Source organism: Sparus aurata, chromosome 13 (genome assembly GCF_900880675.1).
Source record: "Sparus aurata chromosome 13, fSpaAur1.1, whole genome shotgun sequence".
In the NCBI taxonomy this organism is placed as follows: Eukaryota; Metazoa; Chordata; class Actinopteri; order Spariformes; family Sparidae; genus Sparus; species Sparus aurata.
The window spans coordinates 28,342,572-28,369,571 of NC_044199.1; the positions used below are offsets into that span (position 1 = coordinate 28,342,572).

The 27,000-nt window shown below is 40.7% G+C and overlaps 1 protein-coding gene across 3 annotated transcripts in view; it reads left to right on the forward strand.

Moving 5' to 3' along the window:
- acsl6 (acyl-CoA synthetase long chain family member 6) overlaps positions 1–27,000 on the forward strand; it is a 49,933-nt gene that overhangs the window by 8,959 nt on the left and 13,974 nt on the right. For all 3 annotated transcript variants that reach the window (XM_030437945.1, XM_030437943.1, XM_030437944.1), the window contains exons 2-9: positions 11,162–11,382; positions 13,539–13,653; positions 16,632–16,696; positions 19,818–19,919; positions 20,372–20,471; positions 20,953–21,131; positions 22,486–22,518; positions 23,888–23,939. In XM_030437945.1, coding sequence (XP_030293805.1) covers positions 11,179–11,382; positions 13,539–13,653; positions 16,632–16,696; positions 19,818–19,919; positions 20,372–20,471; positions 20,953–21,131; positions 22,486–22,518; positions 23,888–23,939 — 850 coding nt within the window. In that variant the 5' untranslated portion in view covers positions 11,162–11,178. The remainder of the gene's footprint in view (positions 1–11,161; positions 11,383–13,538; positions 13,654–16,631; positions 16,697–19,817; positions 19,920–20,371; positions 20,472–20,952; positions 21,132–22,485; positions 22,519–23,887; positions 23,940–27,000) is intronic.

Below are 27,000 nucleotides of genomic sequence, written 5' to 3' on the forward strand. Positions count from 1 at the left end.
GCTGCACCAAACCGGATTCCTCAAGAATGATGACACAGAAGTATTGCAGCGTTAAACAAGCCTCTGTGCAGCAGTTCAAAATCAATATGTTGACAATTTTTAATTTAAATGGATTGACTGGTGTGTTTCACAAGCGACTACTCAGAGACACTTTAGATGCCATTTGTGGTAATGCAACATGCACAATCAGTCGAATGTCCTTCTGTTCCAAAAATACTGCCACTTGTGGGACACAATAAGGTTTTTATGGCAGTGGAGACAGCTGGAAATGTTTTTTGCACGTTGGGTTTCAACAACTCAAAAGCCGCAGTGAAATCAAACACTTTGGTAGAATTTTACACATCAGTGTATCTCAGTGCATACTCAGTCTTTTGTGTGAGCTCAGACGTTGTTTTTCTACCCCAATCTAGTTTAGACTTCTGAGGTGATACCTCCAGCTGTAAGGATTTCACTTGCTAGTTCTGATACATTTTATAGCATTGAAAAAAAAAACCTGGGCTGTAGGATTCGGACATCCTGTGTCCAAAGTTTATTTTTTTTAATCCAGCTGTTCACCCACGGCATGTGCTCTAGATGTTTTGTAATAGATATGACACAGTTTGAATTATGTTCCCTCAGCTCCATGTTCGACTGTGCACATCTGTCAGGCTCTCGGGCTGAGTGTTTGTCTGCGGATGGTCCCACAGAACCAGATATCGACTGACGTTGCATCAACATTTTTTCGCCAGTCTTGATTGTATTTTGTTTCGCCTGTTTGCTGTCCTGACAAAAATCACGTCAGATTAGCATTTTAATGACAGACCTACAACAGATCCTAAATTCAATCCAGGAAACGGTCAACAAAAAGCATGTTGTAAGCTTAAGTGTCAGTCACGGGCAGCCCAGTTACCCAGTGTACATTTCTGCAAACCACGGCTATGTTGAAACTTTACATTTCTTTAGGTCAAGTGTTTAATTTCATGTTGTGACAATGCCGTGCTCAATCCACAAAAACGCTGGGTCAGTGTTGTCACGTTTAGAAATGTTGTCCTACTGGTAGCATTGGCTAAAGACGTTTGATAATCCATGTGAAGAGCAAAAGAGTGTCACTGGCCGAAGTGTAAATTCGTCTGATGATGAAGCTTTAAAGGGACTGTTGCCGGGCAGACAGTCTGCAATCTCACAGTTTTAATCATAATCTCTATCCCGGCTGATATACTAAAAAGCCACAGATGCATACAGGAAGTTTGGAACGCAAAAGAAATAGACCAGAGTCTGACAATGTAACCTAGATTGCAGCAATAAAGTCCTTATAAAGGTTTATTGTGTAACAATTGAGCTTTTTATTTGTTTTTGAAATTCGGATACAGATATCTGTTTATCCGGATTAGCTACCATGTCATCTCTAACTCCATTTTCACTTCTTAGATTAGTATTTAGAGTGTAAATAGTAACCGGCACATAGAGGAGGTAGTCGTGGCCCAGATAACCGCTGGCTACACCGGTACATTAATCACTGCTCCTGGAGGCCCAATCGTCGTCAGATAATAGACGATAGGTTCTGAGATTTTACCAAAAACCTTCATTACCACTTAATTGTTGATAGCTAGATTACATTTACAGACTCAGGTCTGTTGTTCCCATCTTCCCGTAAGTAAGTGTACGAGAGAGATAGTGCTTCAGAAAACAGTCTCCGGAATAAATCTTGTCCAATTGTCATCAACAAACTCAACCATTTGCAGGATCCCTTGGAATTTACCTCTGTTGGTTTTCAAGTTGTTTTACAGCAGCGCTTTTTTCGCAATCAAAGACATAAGACATGTAAGATGTGTTGAGACGCGATGTTAATTAATTGATTTAATGTTAATTTGTTTCCCGTCGATCATTCCAGCTCCCCGACCTTAAATAACAATCAGACGTGGACCTTTGAGTAAGGAGAAGGTTTCAACTGCGAGACACACCAGCCAGCAGCCCTTCATCCCCCGAGCTCGACGTCAAACCTACCTGCGCATTCATTTATTGCTCGTCATCTGAATGCTCGAGCTGTAAACGCACCAGATTTTCATGGCGTGATGTGCTCTTGATTTTGCAAATTAGACTCCGAGGTCGTTGAGTTCACATGCTGATAAAGGTCATTGTTGTTGCTGATGGGGATGCTGCCGACCTGCTGCGCTTCTGTCACACCAGCTGCAGCAACAATCTTTGTAGACGGCAACAGGGATGGACTTAAAGACCTCGATGTGTACGTTTATGTGTGTGTGTGTGTGTGTGTGTGTGTGTGTGTGTGTGTGTGTGTGTGTCCCTGGGGTGTTTTATTTAGGTTACTAAGGGACAGGACAGAGAGTTAGACACCAAACAGAGCTGCAGGCTGTAGTGGAGAGAACGTTGAAGCAGCTGAGCAAAGGACCCTGTTTATCCAAAATTTCCTATGCAGTCTGATTTTAACCGTGAGGTCCATTTTGGATTGAGACATTTGGCTCGTCAAACAAGCGATCAGACATGGGGTTTGAATCTTACTGGAGCGACTGAAAATGTATTCTCGGTGTCAAATTAAATCTGCGTTAAATTTCAGCGGCTGCTTCCACAGACGTGGTCGGTAGAGGACCGAGGGTTCGTACACGTCCTCCTTCAATGGGACGGCGTACCGAGTATTCACCTCAGAGTCACCTTGAGTGAAGGAAACACTGGCTGTCGCGCATTCTTGGAGGAGTCTGTCAAATCAGGCATCATGGCGTTTTCATCTGCCCCTGAAATGGGACAGAGTCGAGGGATAATTGATTCATAAGACCTTTTTCACTGCCTCCCACACAGCACCCAGCCTGACATTACCTTGTCTCCTAACTCCACCAATTTTCCACATTAAAATGTGTTTACAGGTCTTGAGGAGTACTACTGCATGATGTGAAAAAGCACTATAAATTAATTTCTTGCTCTTGCTTTGGATAAATTGCCTCCAGTGTAGGCACCAGGTTTGAAAAAGGAAGAAGAATGCATGGAATAAGAAAGGTGACATGTCTGGTTCTGCTGTATTGATTTTTAAATTTTTTGTCTGTAAGTGCCATGCTAAAACAGGGGACTGCTTTTCAAAACCTGGCGCCAACTTTACCCATAATGCAACTAAACCACCGATTGGACATCACAGGATCCAATTTATCAGATTACATGCAGCTTCCTCTGGAGCAACAAAAGGATTTTTACTGCTTTTTCGCATCATGCAGCAGAACTCAAGACTCCTCAAGTAAAGACTTTAATGTGTGAAATTGGTGGAGCTACCCTTTAAGGGGAAACATTTTCAGCCTGAGTCAGTCGTCAGAGGTTGGCATTACGTTTACAATCAGGTCAGATGTGTTATAACTTTCATGTTATAAGAAACCTGACAGTTTTGTTTTTTTCTTTAATGTCAGTCGGACAGGAAAATGCAGACGAGAACAGAACAGAGAGAGAGAGAAAAAGAGATGCAAGACGGACAGTTTGATGTTTGCATCTCTCCTGGAGGCCAATTAGGTGTCTGGCAGGCTGTGAGTCTCCTGCTGCTGGCGGGCCATTCCGTGGCAGGGAGATGTGGCGCGCTAGCATGCCTGCATTGTAGCATTCAGTGGGTTGTTTAACCCTGCAGGGCTCCATGTGAGAGGCTGTTTCTGCACAAACAGGTGCCAGGAGTGTGGTGTTCAATCATGAGTCAGCCGATGTGGATAATTTCCAGATGTTGTAGATGAGTGTTGGGTTACAAAATGTGATGTAACATGGCATCTTGCTTTACACATTATATATAGTTATACAACAACAAAATACTCTTAATCAGTACAATTCAACATAATAGAGCAACAGACTCTACAGCCAAGATCTTTACCTTTGTAAAGTGTTTTTTTGTCCAGTAAATCTACTCAATTGTGAGGTACTTGTACTTTGAGTATTTACATTTACATTGTACATCTACTTCATTACATTTTCGAGGGTAATATTGCAATTACTCTACTAGATTTATTTGACAAATTTAGTGACAAGTTGTTTTGTAGATTTAGATTAGGTAAAGATTCAGCCACAAATATTGGGGTAACTGCTGCTAAGTGTTGTTTCTGTTAGCTTGTTAGCTCAGTTAGCTGTGCAGCTAGCATTTTTTTTACTATCAGACTACCTACTCTAGGGATAGCTAGGGGCTAGCTAGGGGATTAGCATGCTAACTTCAATCAATATCTCTGTGAGACTGTACATAGATGTCCAAAACACTTTTTTGCTTCACATTCTGTCAATCATCTTAGTTAATGTTTGAATTTTTTAAACTATACTATATAGTCAGTGATGTCATATTTAAGATTAAGATCAAATATTATAGATCCCTTCACAAGCTATTCAGCATGTATAAAGTAGTTTAACCACTGTTACCAGCTACAACATTAAAGGGATTAATACATTCATACATACATAATTATAATCCAATGACATATTACACATTGTTCTGAAATACACCATTCTGTATAATGAGTATTTACTTTTAGTACTTTAAGTATATGAAGTGTAAGTATACTGCTACTTTTACTTTCTACGATCTCTGCTAAACAACCACGGACACGTCAAACCTAAATCTTTTTTACTCCCAAAAGGTTGAGTGAAGACAAACCCAGCCTCCTCTATTCCAGCTATCTGCTCATTGGTGTTAGTAGGTTATGAAGTCTGTCTATATTTAGAGCTGGTTGAGTGCTGTTTCCCCTCCTTTGCATCCATTTTCAAACACCAACTCATCCACTGTGTCTCTGTCATCCCTGCAGCCAGGCCACATTAGCCGTTGGAGGCAACACAAAGGCACATGCAGCGAGCTCCGTTATATATGTGTGTCATCTTCAGAGCCCACTTCTGATTACAGCGATGCGTCAACGTTCACGGAGAACATCTGAACTTTTAATACAAAATCAATCAAGCGTGCCATCTGACCACATTGTGAAATAAATATGTCATCTATCCGTCATCTCAATTTGGACCAGTACTGTGGCAGTTATAGTCTCAAATGGTTTGAAACTTAATAATAATGATACATTCTATTTTTAATGTCATAATAGTACAAAGATCAGCGCCAAAATGTGTCCCTCCAGCTGTATCTGAGAAGTTCAACCCAATTGTCGGATAAATAATAAACCACTGCAAAACCACAGATAAGTTCAAGCTGTACATTTCTTTATGGGGAAACTTTACATTAGTTTTGGGTATATTTTCAATTTCTCTCTGTGCTTATGCTCTGGTTAGGTTAAGGCACCAAAACCACTTGGTTAGGGTTAGGAAAACATACTTCTTTTGGTCGCCACAAACACAGTTGGAAATGTCCTGCAGTTCCCTTTAAAACACCTGATTCTGTCGATACAAACACTGCTGCAGAAGGCCCCACTTCCCGTGTGTTACATATGGTTTTAGCAGCCACAAACACAGCAAAAAACACAACGCAGGCACCCACTGAAGTCGCAGTTTTGACACCCTCATCTTTTGTTTTCCACCGCCGTCCCCTCCACCTACCGATGCTGGAAGTGTCTGTGGTTTTGCAGAAAAGTTAACTGCTAACATTGTATCTTGGCGACTAGGCTTGAGAAACTGGAAATGTTTTGCTCGAATAGAGCTGTCTTATTTAGCCAGTCGATGTGTCTTTGTAATGAAAGTTGAGAGAGAGTTTCGCTTTTAATTATGGAGCATCCACTGGGCAAATCATTCCCATAATAGCTTGATAATAGCTTTTCATAGTCTCAATATATTTCTGTTTAACATTTAACTCTCAAAATCATTTTGGAAGTGCTCATCATCATGATTAAACACATTTATTATTGACTTTCTACTATTTGATTACTTGTGAAATGAAGTCAAGGCTTCCTCCACAATTGTAGAACGAGTCAGATTACTGTTTCTGCACCAGAGGAGGCAGACATGATGGCTGTAGTTGATGATGTGTTTGATAGCAGGGAGGTTTGTTTGTTTTTATATGACACGGTTCAGCTGTTCATGTCCTGTTGGCACGACATGGAAATTATCTTGTCTGTTTGTCTGTGTGTGTGCGTGTGTGTGTGTGTGTGTGTGTGTGTGTGTAGTGCTGCCAGCCTGGCTGGTGCTTTGTCATCGATCCCCCCCATCAGAACTGTTTGGATACATCATCCGTACTGCGATATGGAGCAGAACAATGATGTAGTAGATATGTAGTGTAATGTGGAAAACACAGTGTATGTGGGGGAAATATTCACTTGTTTTGTACAAGCCAATCAAAGCTGTGTGTCAGCTCTGTGTTTGACTTAATCAGAATCAGGTTGATTGCCCAGTGGGTTTACAAGGAATTTCCCCTGGTATTTTGGTGTAAAACAATAAACCAAAACCACACTCACTAAATATAACTTCCTGGAGAAAGCCAAATACTGACACTTTTTTCTGATTGGGGATGAAACTCATTGTTACCATAGCAACAAAATGACTAAATAAAAGTAGTTTTAGAGAAGTGAAAAATCTTTTTTAAATTTTTTTTTTTGGGGGGGGGGGTCCTCTATATGTTGTACGTTTCATTTGGGAAATTTGCTTGTTAGCTTTATTTCCAAGATATTGATGTTTAGATTCCTATCAATCCCATGTCAGCATTTTGAGTATGGTCCTGAAGACCGAAAGTTGTTAGCCTAGTTTAGCATAAAATCAGAAAAGAGGGGGAGACCCTTTGTTTGAGGGCCCGACCATTACACAGTTTTTTGGGGGCCAATACCATTAACGGTGGTAAGAAGTGCAATTATTCTGATATCGATATATTGGCCAAAACACAATCATGTGGTCATCAAACACGCTTTTAATGAAATTTAATGGAGGCAGGGTATTTTGAAGGCTAACAGTAAACATTACTGTCTAGAATGACATTGAAACGGTACAATTTACTAGTTCATTTCCACACCCAAAGCACTTATTTTGGATTACTGTCTGGAAAACCAAAAAGGTTTAGTCAGCTGATATCGCAAAACATATATACCGATACTAATATTTCTGACAGCCAATCGATATATTGGTCAGACTCTACTTTATGTAGAGTAAAGCCAGCTGTTACTTCCTGTTTATAGTCTGGATTCTAAGCGAGGCTAACCCTGTTCCAATTGTGGCTCCTGTGAAATGCACACAAGACTGATGTCAAACACCTCAAACACAACTGTTTTCAGTTTTATTTAGTACACGTAGCATTTTTGCGCTTTGCATTCTGGGCGTTTACTTTTATAGCTGTTCATGTACCAATTTGGGTATTTTTGATAACTTATTTCTGACACATTCCTCGTACAGATGTGCATAGATGTGTTAGATTTCAGTGTTAGACATCTTGTGTGGTTGATGTGGTTGTCTTGGCTGGTGGCCAGGAAGCGAAGGAGAATTTTTCCATATTATTACACTTTAAAACAATGTAAAGTTTTTGATACAGTAGAATTAATAACGTCATGAGATAAATCTTTCTCTGTGATGTCTTTCTGTTCTCAATTTGTCCCCTCGTTTTACATTTTTTTAACCCCACTTCTAGATGCTCGGCTCTCAAGAACGTTTCTCAAAGTTCCCTCCAAATACCTGAATCTGAGCCAGGTTGTGTTTTCAATTTGTCACGTCACTTTTCACTAATGAAGTCTAACTGTCGGACAAATTCCAGCAGCGCGCAGTGGGCCGCTCTGTGTACCCAACAGGGCAGAACGTTTCATCCCAGAATTAACCTTGACATTGTAACCGCGTCGACGTCCACACACATGCCAACGAAGAGTGTCATTTAGCTCCAATACAGTTTCTGCTACTTGCCGTGGTTTCCCAGCACTTGGACAGCTCTGATCCCCCGTCAAGCTTACTGGAACTGCAGAAGCAGAAAGGGACAGCAGAAAAAGAGGAAATATCCGATCAGTGCAGCAAAAAAGAGAAGTAGAGGAGTTTTGCGGTATTATAGAGGCAGTACAGTTTTCAGACACATCACAGGAACCCGTCATGCTGTGTGTTTTTCAGTAACAGGTGATAGTTTCTATGTGAACAGAAACAAACCGAGATAAATTGAAATAAGAGGATTTGAGCCCAAAAAGAGCAGAGTCCGGGAAAGCGGTGTCATGCAGGGAATTCACTGTAGCGCAGCAGAAGGTACTGTGCTTCTGACTCGAATCAAAGCGATTGCTGAGCGATAGCTGTATCTGTAGATGTCGTGTCATACCGTATGTCAGTGCCGCTCTGACCGCAATGCCTGATGACAGCATGACCATGTGTGTGTGTGGGAAACAACGCTAAGCGTGACAGCATGTGAGTAATGCATGTAGATGTGTGTGCTGGTAAGTTTTCAAAGAACAGTTCACCCAAAAAACAACTGAAGTAGCTGAGGACCCGTTTAGAATGTAAATAAAACAAAGGAAAAAAAGATGAAATTGAAAAATGGTCTCCAGTCATTTACACTGGGGATTAACTCATTTGTTTTTTTAAGGATGATACCAATTACTAGTAAATAAACACCTAGTATAACCAGTCATTAAATGTATTAAACTACAATTCTCAACTCAAATACTGTTTTTAAGTACAATTTGAGGTACTTAACTTGAGAACCTACTATACAGCCCTTAGATTTACTTGAGTATTTCCATTTTCTGCTACTTTATACTCCCATTCCTATTACTATATTACAATTTGATAACTTTAGTGACTAGATACTATTCAAAGTCAGATATTTCAGTGTTAATAGGCTATTATTTGTGACAGCTAAGCAATCAGATATGTTGTGGGTGGGATATTGAGTGAGACCACTGGTGGTGACGACAGCCAGAGGAAGAATGATCCATTAGAGCCAAAGTAGGGCATTTTTTGATCAATTTATTTTATTGGCAATCAATCACTGACACCAATAATCAGAAAAATGCTGACTATCCACCCTGATAATTCGGCCTTGTTTTGCGTCATTTTTTAAATGTTTTTTTCAGCACTCACTTCATCCAATCTATTACATTTTGCATTAAACAAAGCATTAAACATGTTTTGGCACAAAGCTATATATTTTTTTTTTAACAAATTTAACATTTTTAGCTTACCAGCTCCAGTGGTGATTTCAATGACCAATTGTGTATCTCTGGGCTTTGGAGACACAATTACATGGGATGAGCTTTATGGAGCCATTTTGTGCTTGTTGGGTTGCTTTTTACACGTTATAAAACAAATCGCCATCTACTTCAGTTGTTTAGCAGATTGCTGCAACTCTGTTTCGCCAAGAAGCTCCGGGAATGTTTCGAGGACTACAAATCTGCTCTTAATTGTCATTTTGGGTGAACTGCTCCTTTCAGAACATGAATTTGAAAGAAAAAGTAAATGATTATATATTATGTTTCAAATAATAATGAGAAGAAAAACAAACTTGCAGATGATGCTAACTTGCCGTTAGGAGCCACTTTGCATCACCTTTTCATACAACCCATCCCAAGAGTCACAAAGTCACTGATCTTGTCTGTTCCTTGATTTTAATCTGCTCTCACCCACGCACACGTTTGTTTGATCCAGCCTCCCTTTGTGTTCCCCCAGTAGTGTAGTGATTGTGCATCTACTTAAAATAATGAGTGAATAAGGAAGTCCCATGGTCCCAGATATTTATACCTATCAGCCTCACTGCATGTTGGTGTCTGTGGCTCTGCGCATGTGGAGAGAGAGAGCGAGAGAGCATTAGCAGACAGGAAGTGATTCTGATTGGTCGTGAGCTGCAGCAGTGCCTCGACGCCATTCGTTGGATCAGGTGGTGCTGTCTCTGACTCATTTCCCAGGGGGGAGGGAAGGAAACCCTCCAGTCAGAGCTGCAGCCCGCCTCCCCCTCAGATAAATGCATCTCACAGTGTGTGTGTGTGTGTGTGTGTAGCATCTGGATTGCGTTTCATCCACCACCTCTCATTGCTGTAGTGTAGCTGAGCTATTCTGAGCCACTTTTACAGTAAGAGTAGGAATGCGGGGGAAGACCCTTCAGTCACTGTTTGTTCAGGAGTAAATGATGTGTTTAAGGTCACAGGATCCAGGTGGAGGAGCATCAGGGTCGAACACACTCATCAACAAGGCAACCCGCGCTCAAAGTGGTTTTCAGCACGAGCGTGAGAAATTTGTAGGAGGGTCTAGTTTTGCATGCGCGCGCGTGATAAATTTGTACCTCACTTCTCCTTTTTTAAATGTTTGACATCTCGCTTAGGAAATACTACGTGAGGATTGCATGTGTGGGTTTCCTGCAGTGGAAAAATATGCAGGTCAGACAAACTGTTAAACGACCGCCTGGGTGTAGGTGGTTCATGTGGATTTATATGTCATCAGCTCACAGAATTGCATACATTTAGTAAGTCGTTGCGTTTTGTTTCTATTTTTCACCAGAACTGGTTCGCAGACCTCCGAGACATTTTATAAATACTTCCCTCAGCACACCTCGTTGAGCTTAATTAAGCGATGATTAGGTCCTGACACTTAAAAGCAGTGATGGAAAGTGATTAGGTAGGCTACATTAACTCTAGTACCGTGCTCCAACTCAATTTCCAGTTACTTATCTTGCCACTCCACTACATATGGTACTTTGTAATCCACTACATTTTCAGATAACTACTAGTTACTTTGCAGAATTGTGTGCATCAGAGCCAGAGTTTTACATTTTTATATTAATATACATTTTGGGAAAACAGCCTTATAAAAACAAAACTGATTCCAGAATTATTAGAAAATATATTGTTACACACTATCTATACTTTTACCCATTTATGACTTTTGGGTATTTTTATTACACCTCACTGCATAAAAGCTTTGATTGAATGTCACAATTATTCCACCAAATATTGATTTTAACCCCCTTCTAAGAAAATATACATGCTGATTGATAAGAAGTTGGCTTAAAACATTTCACGTCTTGTTTTACAGATTTGTTTGCCACTGTGTCAAAGTAGTATTCAGATTTCATACAGTGGATTCAGTCATAATGTTACTGCTGTACATGCACAAAAAAAGCAACATTACTTTTTACGCTCAAAAGACAATCATGCCATAATCAGTGACTTAAAGTATTTTCAATTACACGCACATTTTACATCTAACTCTATTATATAAGTGCAATGTTAAGGGTCACATTTAATGCAAAGGTTGTCTTTCATGTTGAGTCAATCGTCTTTCCAGCTTCTCAACTTCAACTTAACTTATAAGTCAAAATGTCTCCTCTGTCCTGCAGAGCTGAGTTCCACTCTGATGGAGAAGATGCAGGCCCAGGAGATGATGAGCGGCCTCAGGATACCGGAGATGGAAGATCTCGGCCAGTTCTTTCGCTCCCTGCCGACCTCCACGCTGGTGGGCATCGGCGCTCTGACCGCCGTGCTGGCGTACTGGCTGGCCACCAGGCCCCGCCCCATCAAGCCACCCTGCAGCCTGCTGCACCAGTCTGAGGAGGTGCCGGTAAGATGGAGCACACACTCACACACACAAATAGATTCATGGATGCATGAATAGGAGCACAATGGTTCTCATTTACAACCACACACCAAGTTAATTTGCACCTTAGTTCCAGAAAATTCCATTTTTGCCTTTCTGCCCAGATGTTTTTCTCCAACACTCCCAAAATCCAGGTTTGAAAAATCCAAGTTGCTAATGCTAATACACTCATTCAGGTCACCTTCAATTGTTGTCATACACTCACATAAATGAGCTTCAAGAGCAGGATAGAGTGCTTTGTGTTCAGGTATTTTTTTTCCCCTGGGATTTACCTGTCAGGCGACATACGCCAACGGTGGAGCTTGACTGCAACCTGACAGAAAGACCGGCCAACACGAAGATGATCTCATGTGAAAAGAAAAATACATGAATTATTTTTATATTCTGATTAAAGAGACACTCGAATCTGAGCACCAATCAAAGATAAGGCAGTAAAGGACGGTTAAAAAATTATTTTTACTCATAATCATTACGTGTCGTACCTTTGTCAAAATAAGGAAATTAGATTTTAAGTAGAGTGTATTATTACAGCAATTTGCTTAAGATTTATATTACTTTGTTAAAACTCTCATGTCCTTTGGTTGAAAAAAAAAAAACTGACTTCATAGGCCATATCCACTGTCGGCTATTTTCCTCAGACATCACGTTCAGTGAGGGAAGCTCAAATTTGACAAACTGTGATCACTTTAACACTGATAACATGATAGATAGTGAAAATCTGGAAGGACTGCAGGCCATAATTAAAGATAAAACAACACATTTGACAACCCACAGCTCAACATTGTTGTCATCTCATCACTTCCTTGCTAACATTAGCCTCCTCTTTGCTAGTGTTACACGATACGATAGGGAAGGAAAAAAAATTGTAAACTATCGACTTACACCTTTGACACATTTATTCGAAGGTGCGATTTGTACCTTTAACGCTTTAATGCTTAACAGGCTGAATATAACATTATGGCGTCTATGTATTGTGTTGCAGAGATATCTATTGACGTTAGCATGCTAACCAGATAGCCCCGGCTCACAAACAACAGCACTCCTGTGGTGCTCCGAGCTCCCATACTGTGCTGCTAGCACACGGCTAACAAGAGGCTATAGTTTGCAGCAATTAACAATTACTCTCATGATATGCTGCCCCCAATTCTTACATATTGCACCTTAAAGACTGGAAGTGAAATGGATGGATGTAAAACAACGGTAAGGCTAACATTTGCTAAAGGGATATAACACATGTTGTTTTATCTTCAAATGTGGCTCTTTATCCCTTTAGTCTCCATCATATTTTCAGTTGCTGATCCATCATGAAGCAGTGAAATGATAACAGGTTGTCAGATTCCCCTATATTTTTATGACTTCTAACCAAGAGCACAGCAGCATTATTCCAGCTTTTGAGCTTCCCATCCTGAGCGTGACGTCAGAGGAAAATGGCCACCAGAGTGTTAGCCGTTACTAAAACGTGCTTTGTTTTGACTCTAGCTGTGTGTGAAGCGTGTCATTGGCGCCGTCCTAACCAAACCAAATACGCGCTCTGTCTGCCGCACAAACCGACCACAGCCACCTGCCCTCTTACCGACAGGTGTGGCTGGCAGCACCCGTAGTCAATGTGAAAGTCCTCTGAAGGGCTCTTTGTGGCTGTGAGGTTCTCTGTTTTAGTAACCTGAGAAGGTGTTTGAAGTGGCGATCTAACATCTGACAGGCACACACATGCATGCACGGACACACGAATGCACTCGCACCAGGTTCCTTAATCTTTTCCGAACAAATGACTCAATTTGCAAAAAAGGACTTTGCCTCATCCGTTTGGCCCTTTATGAGAGTGAACTCACCCAGAATGCATCAGTGATTTTGACACCGGGGAACAAAGGCGAGCTCAGTTCAACTCGGCAGCTAAGATATTTTTATGTGCATTTGTCAGCTATTAAAAGTGATGGATTATCATTTGGAGAACGAGGAAAGCAATTATATTCCTACTCTCCCTCTGGTGTTGGTATCTATTCAACACTGTTGTTATTACAGAGAGGAATTATACCTTCTTCTGTTTATTTTGTTTGAGTTCAGAGAGAAAGTTGTGATGCTGACTTACACAGTTTCTTCGTCTCTCTCTCTCTTCGCTTCAGCATGAGAGTGGCGGCCGCAGGTCCATGATGTGCGACAGCTCCCAGCTGCTGACTCATTACCACGATGACGCCAAGACCATGTACGAGGTCTTCCAGAGAGGCCTCCACATATCTGGTGGGTATGATGTGACAGATGTTCACACTCTCTCTGTGTTTATTTCATTATTTCTTTCCTTCAGCCTAAAGCCTATATGTAATATATACATTTTCTGTCCGTGTTATAGGTTTAATTTATATATCTTTATGACATGACAGCATATACTTTTATATATTCAATGAAGTTATTTGCTTTCGTCTCCTCGACAAGATAAAAAAAAGTATAGAAAAAACATGTAATAAAAGCTAAAAGAACAAATTAATTTGCAAGGAGCGTAATTAAAGATCAATAATGTTATAATGTAAATTTGATTAAATACTGCTTATCAATATACCTTTACAGATATATTTTTGTCAGACCAGGAATATGAACACATCATAGAAGAAGGCAGGGGAAAGGGGGGAAAAAACACAGATAACAATGCGCATCCTGGAAGTATTAATAACAATAACCACTTTAACAATTAGATTGAATACATAAAGTTTAGTGAAATAGAAAAGCAGACATATATATACATAGTTATTTAAAGTAGAATGTACAGCACAGTGCTTAACTTATTTCACAGCACATTAGTCCATTAGTCCTTACCATGTAAAAAAGTTCCATACAGGGTACCAGATCTTATCGAACACATCTCCTCTGTCTTCACAAAAAAAACTTTCCAGATGTAACTTGACTGCCATTTCTCTCAGTCACGCTGTCATTTTCCACACTCACAGTTTTGGCTTATTTGCAATCACCATTCCAAACTAAACAGACTTCTTTATATATATATATATATGGAGATAGTTTCTCCAAGAATCGCTATGAGCTGATCGAAAAAGCTTGAAGAAACACTGAAAAATACTTTTTTCCAGGAAGTGTAAAGGTGCATGACCGAAAAATGGCCAATATAACAGAGCATATTGAGCACTGTATATACTGTGTATAAATCATACACATCATAGTAAAAAAAGTCAGCATCTCATTATTTTAAACAAGATTAAACTGGTATGGAGAATGACAACTACAACTTCCATAAGTCTTTGGCAGAGACGCATCATAATTGGAGCTTTTAGCAAATAGCGCTTCCATGACCGAGCTGATTACTAACAGTACTGTCTCTGTTTTATTTTTATTGAAATGACATTGTGCTAACATTTTATTGCCCAGTTCATTGGTCGATTTTGATCCAGAGTCAGGTTGTAACTTCCCGGGAACACTAATGAAAGGTGCCATCCACAGAAAAATAGACAAATAAGTTGGATGAGTTTTGAGGCTGCTTAAAGTATGCACACACACACACACACACACACACACACAGACACACACACACGCACTGTGATCCTGTTAATTTTCTCTTTGCAGACAATAATACAATCCAGCAGACAAAAATAGGACACAGTCAAACAAAGCTGTGGTCTGACCATAAAACATCCAATCGTGTCCTGACTGCGGGATTTAAAATGAGGCCTCTGGTTGCCGACGGTAACAGTGTCAGGGCTCACTAAGCGACTGACTCACGATGCAGAGAGATGCTCCTAATAGCACTCCAGCACACCTGCAGAAGTGACTCACTTACTGTTGTTCATTGGGGTTTGGACTCAAACGTGACTCAGCGAAATGAATGATCAGTAAATCGCTCAGGTGGAGGACATCCCATGAGCACTGCATTGTTATGGATTTTCATCGATTTGAATATCTGAGTGAAAATAGAAAAAAGCCTTTAATGAAGCTTTTTAAGTTGATATGGCACACTTTGCTGTGTTTGAGCTCTTTCTTTAACAACTCCTGAGTGACATATAAATAAATATGCTAAATGCATCACAAAAATGACACTACTTTTTGTGATTTTCAACAAAATGCCAAAATAACCGATATAGGCAGACAAAGGATCAAAGTCTCATATGAGATAGGAATAGATATTTGATTGTAGGCTCAGTCATATGACGCACATCAGACCTACACCTTCTATAATGTAGCCAGTAATGACGGGACAAGAAAAAAATCTCTTAGTCCACAGAACAAGGAATTCATGGGCGTCTTTGATTCAAGAATGTAAATTAAAGTACGCTCTGAGGATTAGGCTTCATCATTAGGCCTACGAAATACAGCTCATTTCAGTCACACAGACACAGAACAAAGAACTTATAGGCTCGTCTGTATTAAACACGCGCACAGCCTATATTTATATGGTTGATGTGGTCATGTTGGTGTGGATGGGTTCTTAAAATACTCATAAACGCTTCACTTCTGTTGTAGCATGTTACGTGACATAACTGTAGTGATATATCACTGATATATTATAAGTAACGTGTTGTGTTACTCCGTTATTCCGTGTCTGTCTGCTGTTGGTGCAGAGCAGGTAGTGCACAGTGGGATTTTAAAGGCATTTTGCTGAAAACAGCTGCAGAAAACTACAAAAAGAGAGCGGTGAGAGTGAACCAAAATAGTAAAGTTTCAGGCCAGACAACAAAAAGATGACCTAATACTCAAGGTTATATTTAGCCTCGTCTGTGTGAACAACCCCTCTCACATTGTTCAGTTATTTTGAACATTGTTGTTATAAAACAATTGTGAGCAAAGCTTCTTTAAACCGGCATGGTTTGACTTTAAGATAATCAGTGTTTAAGGTAAAAGCCCCTTTTGGTCTTAGAGTTAGGGGAACTCGTGTTATTGGTCAGTTGTGACTTGCATAAGGAAAATCAGCCCCATTGGTTGAAAACAATTTAGAAGGAGGGATGACAGGAAAAAAGTCAGTGCATAAAAAGATTGCATTTGTTATATTCTTTCGTTCCATACTCTGCAGACTTCTTTGTTTTGTTGAATAAAGAATCAAGGACAAGAAAAATTCTGTCTGTATTTTTATTTTAGTACTCGTAAAAAGTTCTTCCATGACATTAACATCAGGGCTTCTAACATGTTTTTTTAAAATGTGAAGCTGTGTCGACCTCAGAAATGTTGAAGATTCATAATGTTTTTGGCTTCAATACGTTGTCTCGCTGTGTGTCACTCAGGTGATGGACCTTGCTTAGGCTCGCGGCTCCCGAACCAGCCTTACAAATGGATATCCTACAAAGAGGTGAGTGCCACTCAGGGAACATGTCTGATGTGCAGAAGGAGGGTGAAGTGTAAGAAGAGATGCCGAGCATGTGAAAGCTACCACAGATGAATGCAACCGAACGCCTGCCAGAACACCTGCCAGATTGTAGAATTTAGGTTGCTTTTAAAGGGCATTGTGCGTCATAATCGTATTTTTGCAGACATTATGATTTATCTTTTTCATGGTTGAATTTTTACACATACATACAGCATGTAGCATTTTCTGTAAAAAGACACAACACAGAAGTCATACTCGAGTTAAAGAAAGGATGTTGTGTTGAAATCATTACTAACTACCATACAAATAGTACTGAAAGTCTTGTTTTAGAAGTTCAAGTAATATACAGATAATAATCAGCCAAAAAACAATGTTGCAGGATGGGTTACTGGAGGTCAGCACAGTTATTGTGGAGGTTTGATTCTGAGATACTCATTGAGAAGTCAAAAACCTGTCCGGTCGACGCGTCGTGTTGTGAGTTATCTATCCTGCTCCACTGGCTCGACGATATGCCATGAATCATTGTCTCTGTGTGCTGCAATAACAACAACAACACGCAACCTGTTAATATCTGAATGGAAGTCAAATAAGACAAAAAAAAAAAAAAGGAAATGTGCACAAAAAGAGGAAGAAACCAAGAAATTTGTTTTTTTGCCTGAATTTGCCAAAACAGCAACTGAACAATGAACTGATTTTCAAAATGGTTGATGATTCTATCAAACGATTGCGTCGTCTTCATCGTCGTCTTCTTCAGTGTCTTAATCTTCACCTTCTTCTTCGTCATCTATTTGTCTTCTTCTTCCTCCTCTTCCTCTTCTTCTTCCTCTTCTTCTTTGTCTTCTCTTCTTCTTCTCTTCTCTTCCTCTTCTTTTTCTTCACCTTCCCCTTCATGTTCGTCTTCTTCTTCATCTTACTCTTCTTTTTCTTCTTCTTCGCCTTCACCTTTGTCTTCTTCTTCTTCTTCTTCTACTATTTTTCTTTGTCCTCCTCTTCATATTCTCTGTCTTCTCTTTGTCTTCTCTTCATATACTTCTTCCTTCTTCTTCTTCTTCTTCTTCTTCTTCTTCTTCTTCTTCTTCTTCTTCTTCTTCCTAATGTATTTCTAGGGGCTCAAAGTACTCAAATCTGAATACATCACTGCCACTTTTATGATGCATGTTGACCACACAGCCTTGATTTAAATTGGACCACCAGGGGTGATTCAGTTATATTCCGGGTCATATACTGTACATTAGCATTAGCACATGTGTTTTTTTTTAAAGTTCTGTCTCTCCAAAAGTATTCCTTTGAGGCTTCCTCGTCATAAGTCATGAGGCGCTGACGCAATCTCTGGCAGCTCTTAAAGGAAACTTCCAACCTCCCTTGAAGCAGTTTCAGGTTCCAACAAACCCCTGAACACAGGAGGCAACCAGACATGTTTTGAAAACTCATTATAGTGGCGGTGGCAGTTTAAGGGGAATTTCATCTCAGACAAGTGATGCAGAAATCAACAACAAAGCTACGCCCGAGGCTGTATCAAAATTACGCCACCTTCAACATTAATGAATGACTTCATGGTATTTCTCAAGAGAATGGTTGGTGGGAGGGGATTTTGTTCATGAATTCCCAGGAAGCCACATGTGTCCAGGTTGGTAAGTGTGGAAGATTTCCACTAAACCACACATGTGAAAGTTGTTGGGCAACGTCATTAGCCGTCTATTTTCGCTGATGTCTGTCACAATCACGGTAACTTGAGAAATGAGACTTTGGCAATTCATCAATTTTACAAAAAAGACAGTCGTGAAAAGCGTGACTGTTTCCAAAATTGGCTCACAGTTGAGTTTGAGTGTTATTGTAATCCATAGATGAATCACGGAAATGAACAGGCTATTAACAACTAACACATGGACTTTTCCAAGTTATTACCAGGAGACAAAACAAACACTAACAAGCACTAACAATTGTTCAGTTTTCGCATGAATTTCACACTTCAGTAAATAAATCAAATAAAGTTAATTATAGACATGTGGATATGAACCAAAGATCCACAGAAAAAATGGGACAAAAACCCCAAAATGAAATCACAATCCTAAGCAAATACTTTGAAATACTAAAAAGCGAAAGACAGAGATAGAAGGATGATGGGGTATAACATTTTTCTTTGTTTTTAACTCTTTTTGAAGATATCCATGGTGACCATATATACAAAAAGTGTCAGTGTTCAGCTGTATTTCACCTGTGAACTTTTCTATAACAAACACTGCTGCCATTGTTTGACGTTCGGGTGTCGTGGCTGCAACAAATGGATTGGAAGTTGTTGTTTTTTTTTTAAGTTCAAAGTGTGGCTCTTCGAATATACATCTTCTTCCTTACCACTGGATTTAGAGGGATCCCTAAGATACATCATTTGTTTGGGGGAAAAGTGTACATCCAAATGAGTTTTATTTCCTTTTATACATGTTCCCAGTACCCCTGCGCACAGGGATGGACAGAGTACTCGACCCCAGTACTTGAGTAAGAGTACAAATACTACTGGTCAAAATTTACTCCGTTACAAGTAAAAGTAGCTCAGTCGACATGTTACTCGAGTAAGAGTAAAAAAGCTTGCTTTTAAAGGTACCTAAGTATCCAAAAGTACATGCTTTTAAATTTACTTTAGGTAAAAGTAAAAGTAAGAGTAAGAGTAAATTTCTTATTTTTCACATCAATGATTAATATAATTTTTTCGAAATAAATTTGAGGACCTTTTAACTCTTGTTTCTGAGAATTAACTCTTTGAAACCACCTGCACTGATGTGCTTGCTTTTAGAACCACAATGTTATATAAAGCCTGCAGAAACACCTATAAAAACAAATAAAATGAATGAGATCACAGGAGGACAGCAGATGTTGCAGATGCAGATGTTTATTAACAATCATTAAAACTGTAACCAAATACAGTACTCAAGTAAATTTACTCCGTTACTGTCCACCACTGCCTGCGCACTAGGACAGGCGACAACCCAACCCAGTGTAATCCTTCCTACTGTAACTGTTTCACAAGAAACTGAAAAGCTGAGAGAAATTAAACGTGTATTTGTATGATGGAGTTTGTCCAATCAGCTGCTGTCTCGCTCCTCTGCAGGTGACGGCCCGGGCCGAACATCTGGGTTCAGGCCTCCTGCACCAGGGCTGCCTGCCCAACCCCAGCCAGTTCATCGGAGTGTTCGCCCAGAACAGGCCAGAGGTGACTCTTCATCTCTGTCTGTTAGCTATCCACGCTATGTCTCCCTCTTTGTTTCTCACAGCCTCTCTGCACGGACACATGTAAACCATTTTACAGATGGTTGCATTCCTCCCGCCCACTGGTGTAAACACAAACACCCACACTCAAAAACTGTCTATTTGTTAAATCTGTTAGCAGCCACACATGTAGATCCTGTCGTGTGCTGACGGATTATTCATTTCAAGTGTGGAATTGGAATTTGCCACTGCTGCAAAAGGCCTTTTTCTAATTTCCCAGAAATCATTGTCGAAACATGACGATGGAAAGTGAAGGAGAAAGTAGAAAAAATTGCCACCGCTGTCATGGCCACTTCTGCTTCTGATTTGTGTGTGAGCGCGGTCTGAAGATGTAACGTGAATATGTGAGTGAAGCACGTGTGTGACCTTTGACCCCCGGCTTGTGTGTGATTACAGTGGATCATCTCAGAGCTAGCTTGCTACACCTACTCTATGGTGGTGGTCCCCCTGTATGACACACTGGGCCCAGACGCCATTCGGTTCATCATTAACACCGGTGAGAACACACACACGTCACACACACACACACAGACAAACAAGTGCTAACTAGCCACACCAACACACAAACACACACACAAACACAGTCAGGAGTGATGATATCTTCTGTCCTCTTGTAACTATAACTTAAAATAATGGTTTTTAGTTACTGCACATACAATCTGGTTTCATTAAGCAGCACCTTCAGGCACTGGAGCTCCCCCCACTGGTGTCTGAGAGCACTGCTGTCTTCCAAAGCATGGGTGATGACTCGTTTCAGTGGACTGAACCAGATGTAACCAAAAACACAAAAGCAAAAACACGAGAGCTGATTAACTTGATCATTCTGGCCCTGAGAGGTTCTGAAGTCTCTCTCGAAACCTTCCCCAAAGTGCTGATCAGATGTCCCATTCTATTTTGTTCTGTTCCTTTTCGTCTCCTGTTCCGCTGATATTCACACAAGGGTGCGTGTGCTCTTGCGCGCTTGCTTGTCATTCCAGCGGACATCTCCACGGTCATCTGTGACAAAGTAGACAAAGCTCAGGTGCTTCTGGATAACGTGGAGCGGAAGGAGACTCCGGGCCTGCGGAGAATCATCCTGATGGACGCCTTCGACTCCGCCCTCGTGGAGCACGGCAAGTGCTGCGGCGTCCACGTGCAGGCCATGCAGGAAGTGGAGGTACGATGTGACGGAAACAAAATGAACGAGAGAAAGGGTCTGCTCTTAGCTCAGTGCAAGTATCAGATATATGTGTCAAGTGGCCAGGAAGTAGTTTCTCCAAAAAAATGGCCTGAAGGACTCTTTAAAGATAACAGTGTTGATATGTTCTCCAGGTTGGTTGTCAACATACGATATAGTGAACGTTTGTTTTGCAATAAGATTTGTTGACAGCATAAAAAATCTGTCATGTATCGCCTGCTTTATCCTTTAACGTTGAGCTTGTGGATGTCGGACAAACATGTTTTTGTCGCAAGGTCGACGTCAAGTAACCAAGTTACAACTCGGGGCTTTGACTGTCCCTGGACCTTTGATTTAGCTCTGCCGCCACAGTAACAGCTGCAGAGACGCCATACCTTTTTTTAATCTGGTGAAAGTCGAGAGTCTCAGCTATGCATAAGGTAAAATCCTGTGAACAGCCAGACAAAACAAACCGATTTAATCACCACACAAGCTAAAAATATGAGGCGTTGGTCGGGCTTGTGAGGCGGTATCTTTATCTGCTCTGCGCAGAATCTGAATAATGTGGCGTTACGCGAGCACAAAGTCACACGCAGACAACACAAGGCGCATTATGAAGCTTTATTGTGTTGTGACGCCTCTGTGTCCGATGTGGCCGTTTGCGGTAATGCGCTGCTCTTTTCATTCCTGTGACTGTTGATGCCTCATTAACACGGTCACAACAAACAGACAGGCGAAACTGGTCCGGCAGATCATCGCTGTGTTTACTGCAGCAGCTAATTTAAGATGGGGGCAGAGTTATTTTTCTTTCTTTTCTGATTAATCATAAAGGCAAAGAGCGAGAAAAAAAGGACGGGCGTTTGCATGCTGGAATTAAAAAATAACAAAAGGCTTTACGCCTCAATGAGGACCATCCCACGAGCGGCAGAAAGACAATCACAATAAATCAGCTGGCAGTCACTTGTATACATAGCTGTCATTTTTCCATCATGATCAACCTCCATGGAAGTATTTGAAGTGTGTCAGTGTGGCAGACGCCCCGGCTGTTCATGGAAACCATGTGGCTTGAAAAGAAACGAGAGGGCTCTTAGTCAGCAACACATAAGTGCATGTTCGCTTTCCAGTGACACAGAGCCCCAAAAATGTTTGTCCTTTGGTAATGAGATGACGGTGAATCACACATGCCCTTGTCGAGATTGATCTGCTAGAAAATGTTCTGAGAGCTCAGAAGACTCTCACTCTTAAGGGAGCAGTGGGAGATAACACTGAAGCTATGTCTAAAAATGTCATTTATGCACACCATGAGCCCTCCAAGTCCTCCTGTAATAGGTAACGCTGTTGTCTTTCCTTACAGGCTCAGGGCAGGGAGCACCACAGAAACCCTATAGTAAGTACTCCGCAGTACATTGGAAGAGATGCACTGTGTTAGGAATGCTAGCAGTACGGCTCTGACAATCTCTGTATGTCGGTCGGCCCGCCACTCACAACCGTTTAAGTCCAACAATCACTATTAAACCCAAACAGTTAGATGGATTACCATGAAATGTGCATTCATTGATCAGTCTCTGCTCCGTGTTCAGTGCTCATCGGGAAAAGCTAGAATGCTAACATGCTAATCACGCTTGACGTCACTCTTTTTAACCGTTACTCCCGTGCTCCCGATTGGTCATTTCTCCCATTAGTCTCCTGATAAGAGGGCGTTGTTGCGCTCACTCGAATCCTCCGCCCCGCTCAGTTTGTTGCCGAAAATGGATGAAACAGGCTCAAAGAAGGAGAAATACACTGCCAAATTTGACTCCACATGGTGTGAGACCTCCCTCTTTTGAGATGTTTAAGATGTTTATTTTTACACTTTTTGTTACATTTTGTGTTGGGTTTTTTTTTTTTATTTCTGCCGAAAGCTATTCATATAAGACTAAAAGTAACTTCATTTTAAAAATCTTTGTATGCATTCTTTTAATCTGTGGCGCAGGGTTATGTGAGGATGGGGACATTAAGGATAACCCATAAAAATGTTGGCAGGGTTGATGACATGGTAAACGTTATACCTTCTAGTAAGTAAATGAACTCATTTCTTTTTGAGTAAATATGATCTCAGTTTAACAGAACACGTCACTAAACTTTTTTAGTGTCTGTCTATTTAAAGGAGCACTATGTAGAACACCACTTGAAGCTAGAGAGGTGACAGGGTCCGCCACATACAAACAAAGTAAAACCGCTTCGTGTTGTCCTGTAAGGTCAGCTGAATCAGTTTATACAGTCATGAAAACAAAGACAGTTTGTTTAGTTTAGATCTTTTCTTCCTTAAAACTACGAAGTGCACCTTTAAAAATACAATAATCCTTGATAATATCTCATAAAAAACTTTATTGCAAAGAAATTTTACACTTACTAACAATTTTACAGTAACGTGACCAGTCTTTTGGGTTCACTTGCATTGCCCCAGCGATTGTTGATAAAGCACCGAACCTTGACAGTTCAGCTCCAACCTTCTGGCTATTAGCCAGCTAAGCTAGTGTTTACTCTCTGGCAGCTCACGCCTTCAGACCATAAACCATGTACAATTGCTGATACAATGCCACAGATATTAAATATAGCTGTACACACATTGACAATCAACATTCATTGTTCTGAAGTGACATGTGGCGGTGCAGGCTGCTGTCACGAGAGCTGCAATGAGTAAGAGTTATCGCATGATAAGCTGATAAGTTTCATGTCAATCTCAAGCTCTGATGGTTCCCATTATTTGTCCACAGCCACCAGTACCGGATGACCTCTCCATTGTCTGTTTCACCAGTGGAACCACAGGTAAAAACTGTGTAAACATAATGCATTACTTGGGTTTGGGTTTGAGAATTTGACCACAAGCTAAAAATACCATCAGTGTCTTTATTATTCCTGTTTAGTTTTAAGTAGTTTTGTCATTTTATGGCCTGTTAACAGCAGAGCTCATCACACATGTTCATCTGTTATGGGAAATGGGTGAAGGCGAGTCAGGACAGACAAGGAAAATGAAACCCACATTTAGAACCCACAGCATGCCACAAAACAACCACACCTTATACCTTACCTAAGGTTTCCTTCACTGACATCAGTCCAAGCAATGTCACCTTATTATTGTCTGCACTACAAAGTTCACTGACCTGATGCTGCTCCCTTAAATTCTAGTCAAACAGTAATCTGACTCAGTCTTCTCGTTGTTATGCCTTTGCAAGTTATAAAACAGGGTCATCCATTTACAGATGCAGAGGTCAGACTTCTGAATACAGCTCATTTATAATACCAGTTAAATAAGAATTTGTATTAATATTTTATTTTTGGGAGCGGGGAAAAAGGTTTATTCTGAAGGAGATGTACCTGCTCCAGTTGAAATTCAAAAAATTCAAAATTCCTTTCCGGACCAAAACATTCAAATAGCAGCTGTTTGTTTAACATAACAGACGGATTCTTTCATTCAGAACGTCTGTTGAGGTCAAAGCCTGGACACTAGTCGAGTTATTCAAGTTATTCACTGACTGAATGTGTGTTGTGTGTGGCTGCGATATCGGTCACCTGCTTGAAAATAGCACATATTTTTGAACTTTTCTGAAGGTCCGAGTCAAACAAAAGAGTTTGCTGAAGAGCCGATGCCAATATCAACATTAGGGAATAAAAACATTCTGATATCGATTTATCAGTTCGACATTTATATATTGGAACGATCAAACTTTTCATATAGGTGCATATCGGACAGCACATGTGCTAATACTGACATGATTTGTGATAGGACAACATTCGGCCGGTAGTATCTCTAGCTTGTAGGAATCAAAAGTCTGCCTGAAATTCGTTTTTTCGTAATTGAAAACTCAGCATCAAAGCATAGCAAATTAAGAATGTCTATTTAAACAGCTATGGATTATAGCAAATGGATCAAGTCTCTTCTTTACAGAGAGACGGCGAGGCGAGCATTTACTATAAAGGCTCCGGTTTCCTCGCAGCTGCTGGGTGACATAATAACGAGATGATTATGATTCCTTGGCCTGCCCTGAGGTGCCAGCGGGAGGCACATTCATTTGAGTGAGGAGGCACTGCTCCTTTTTCCGGGAGGCCATATCCCGCAGCAGCCACAGCCTCTGAAACCAGCAGACAAGGAAACTTAAAGCAAGGTTGTGTAAGGACACGCTGGTGTCAGTTTACAGCAGCAGCTGCAGCTAGCCGCACACAGGTCCCACTGAAGACACCGCCACCTGCTGGCTCTGGGAGGGACATTTTCACTAATCGCTGCATTTCTCGAGAACGCACCTCTGCATTTCCTGTGAATCCCCTCAGAGGAATTCCCTCAACCTTTGTTGCAACAGCGCCTCAGCTCTGAGCCTTAGACATTGCTCATGGTTGCAATCAGGCGACATGTCTGGAAAGAGGAACGCTTCTTTGAAGAGTGATTGCTTCATACAGACTTCTGTGTGTAGACTGGTCTGAGCAATGGTATTACCGTAACTGAGAGCAGAAATGGTCATTTTAGCCCATTGTCGGAATTCACACAGACAAAGAAGACAGTGATTAAGGTTTTTTTTTTTTTTCTCAAAGAGAGCGCTGTTTTAAATTGTGACATAACAGATTTCTAATTTTCTGCTTGAAATGATGGTGGTCTCATGATTAAAACGTTCTACAAGGAACTTTTAACTGATTTTGAAACAGTCCCAGTTTAATACTCGTGCTTCTTTATGACGCACATAAGCAAACAAGACCATCACTTATTCAGTTTGGATAAGTCATATTATTAGAATTATGTTTTAATGGGTGCTGAATATGAATTGAGTGGTCTCACAGCCTGAGAAGGGAAGCTGCTCTGTAGTCTGGTGGTACGGCGCTAAAACATAATCTTTTGTTCAGCAGGGCCGTCAGGATCAACAAAAATATATAAATAAAATTTCTTTTTAACAGCTTTACCCCTCTGAACCCCAAGCAGTTTCTTGCCGGTTTCATTTTTATATCCATCACGTTTTTCTCGCCGCGTTTTTCACTGCTGTTGTGGAAACAGCAGCGTCGAGAAGGAGGGAGAAGTCAAGAAAATTTGCATAACAACGAAAAACAGAGAGGCAGAAAAAAAGATGATGAAACGGTTTATTGAGATGGTTACATCTGTCAGTGTCCAAGAACACAAAACAAATAAGGAAACAAGAAATGGGAAAAAAGACATCAACAAAAAGAAAAAAGAAAATAAATCAAATTTTAGTTGATAGGTAGAAAAAAGTCATTTGGATGAATAATCACTCTTTCAAGCTTAGATTTGGTCAGTTTTCCTCACGGAAGCGTTTGTTGCACTTGATTTGTCTGAGGGCAGTCACATAAGTGGAAAAACATGCAATTCTGATCTTTTTTCTCTAGAAAACATGCCTTCCAACTAGGGTTGTCACGATACCAGAATTTCAGTAGTCGACACCAATACCTGTGAATTTCCACGATTCTCGATACTAATTTGATACCACGAATTGAATTCTCTTTACAAGTCGGGGTGCCTGTCTTTGAGGCGTTTGGCCAGGTTTGACCTGCTTCCTCCTTTCGTTTGAAAACTCCTGAGGCACTGTTTGCATGTCGGCTTGTTTGAGTCTAGAATTGCCCCGTATTTATCCACTTCGAATGCAAAATATTTCCACACGCAACTCTTAGTACCTGTCTTGTCGACGAGCCAACGTGTTGTGCTTTCACTCTCACTTGCTGAAGCCATTTTTTTCTAAGACGGCAGGTTTTCTTCTTCAGCGCCGCTGACTGCTCTGTGCTGCTCACACGCGTATGCTGCCCCCGTCAGTTCCGCCAAGAATCGACACGGCTCGCCAAGTGAAAAGTTGTATATTCGGTTCTGACGGTACCAGAAAAAAGCAAGTATCGA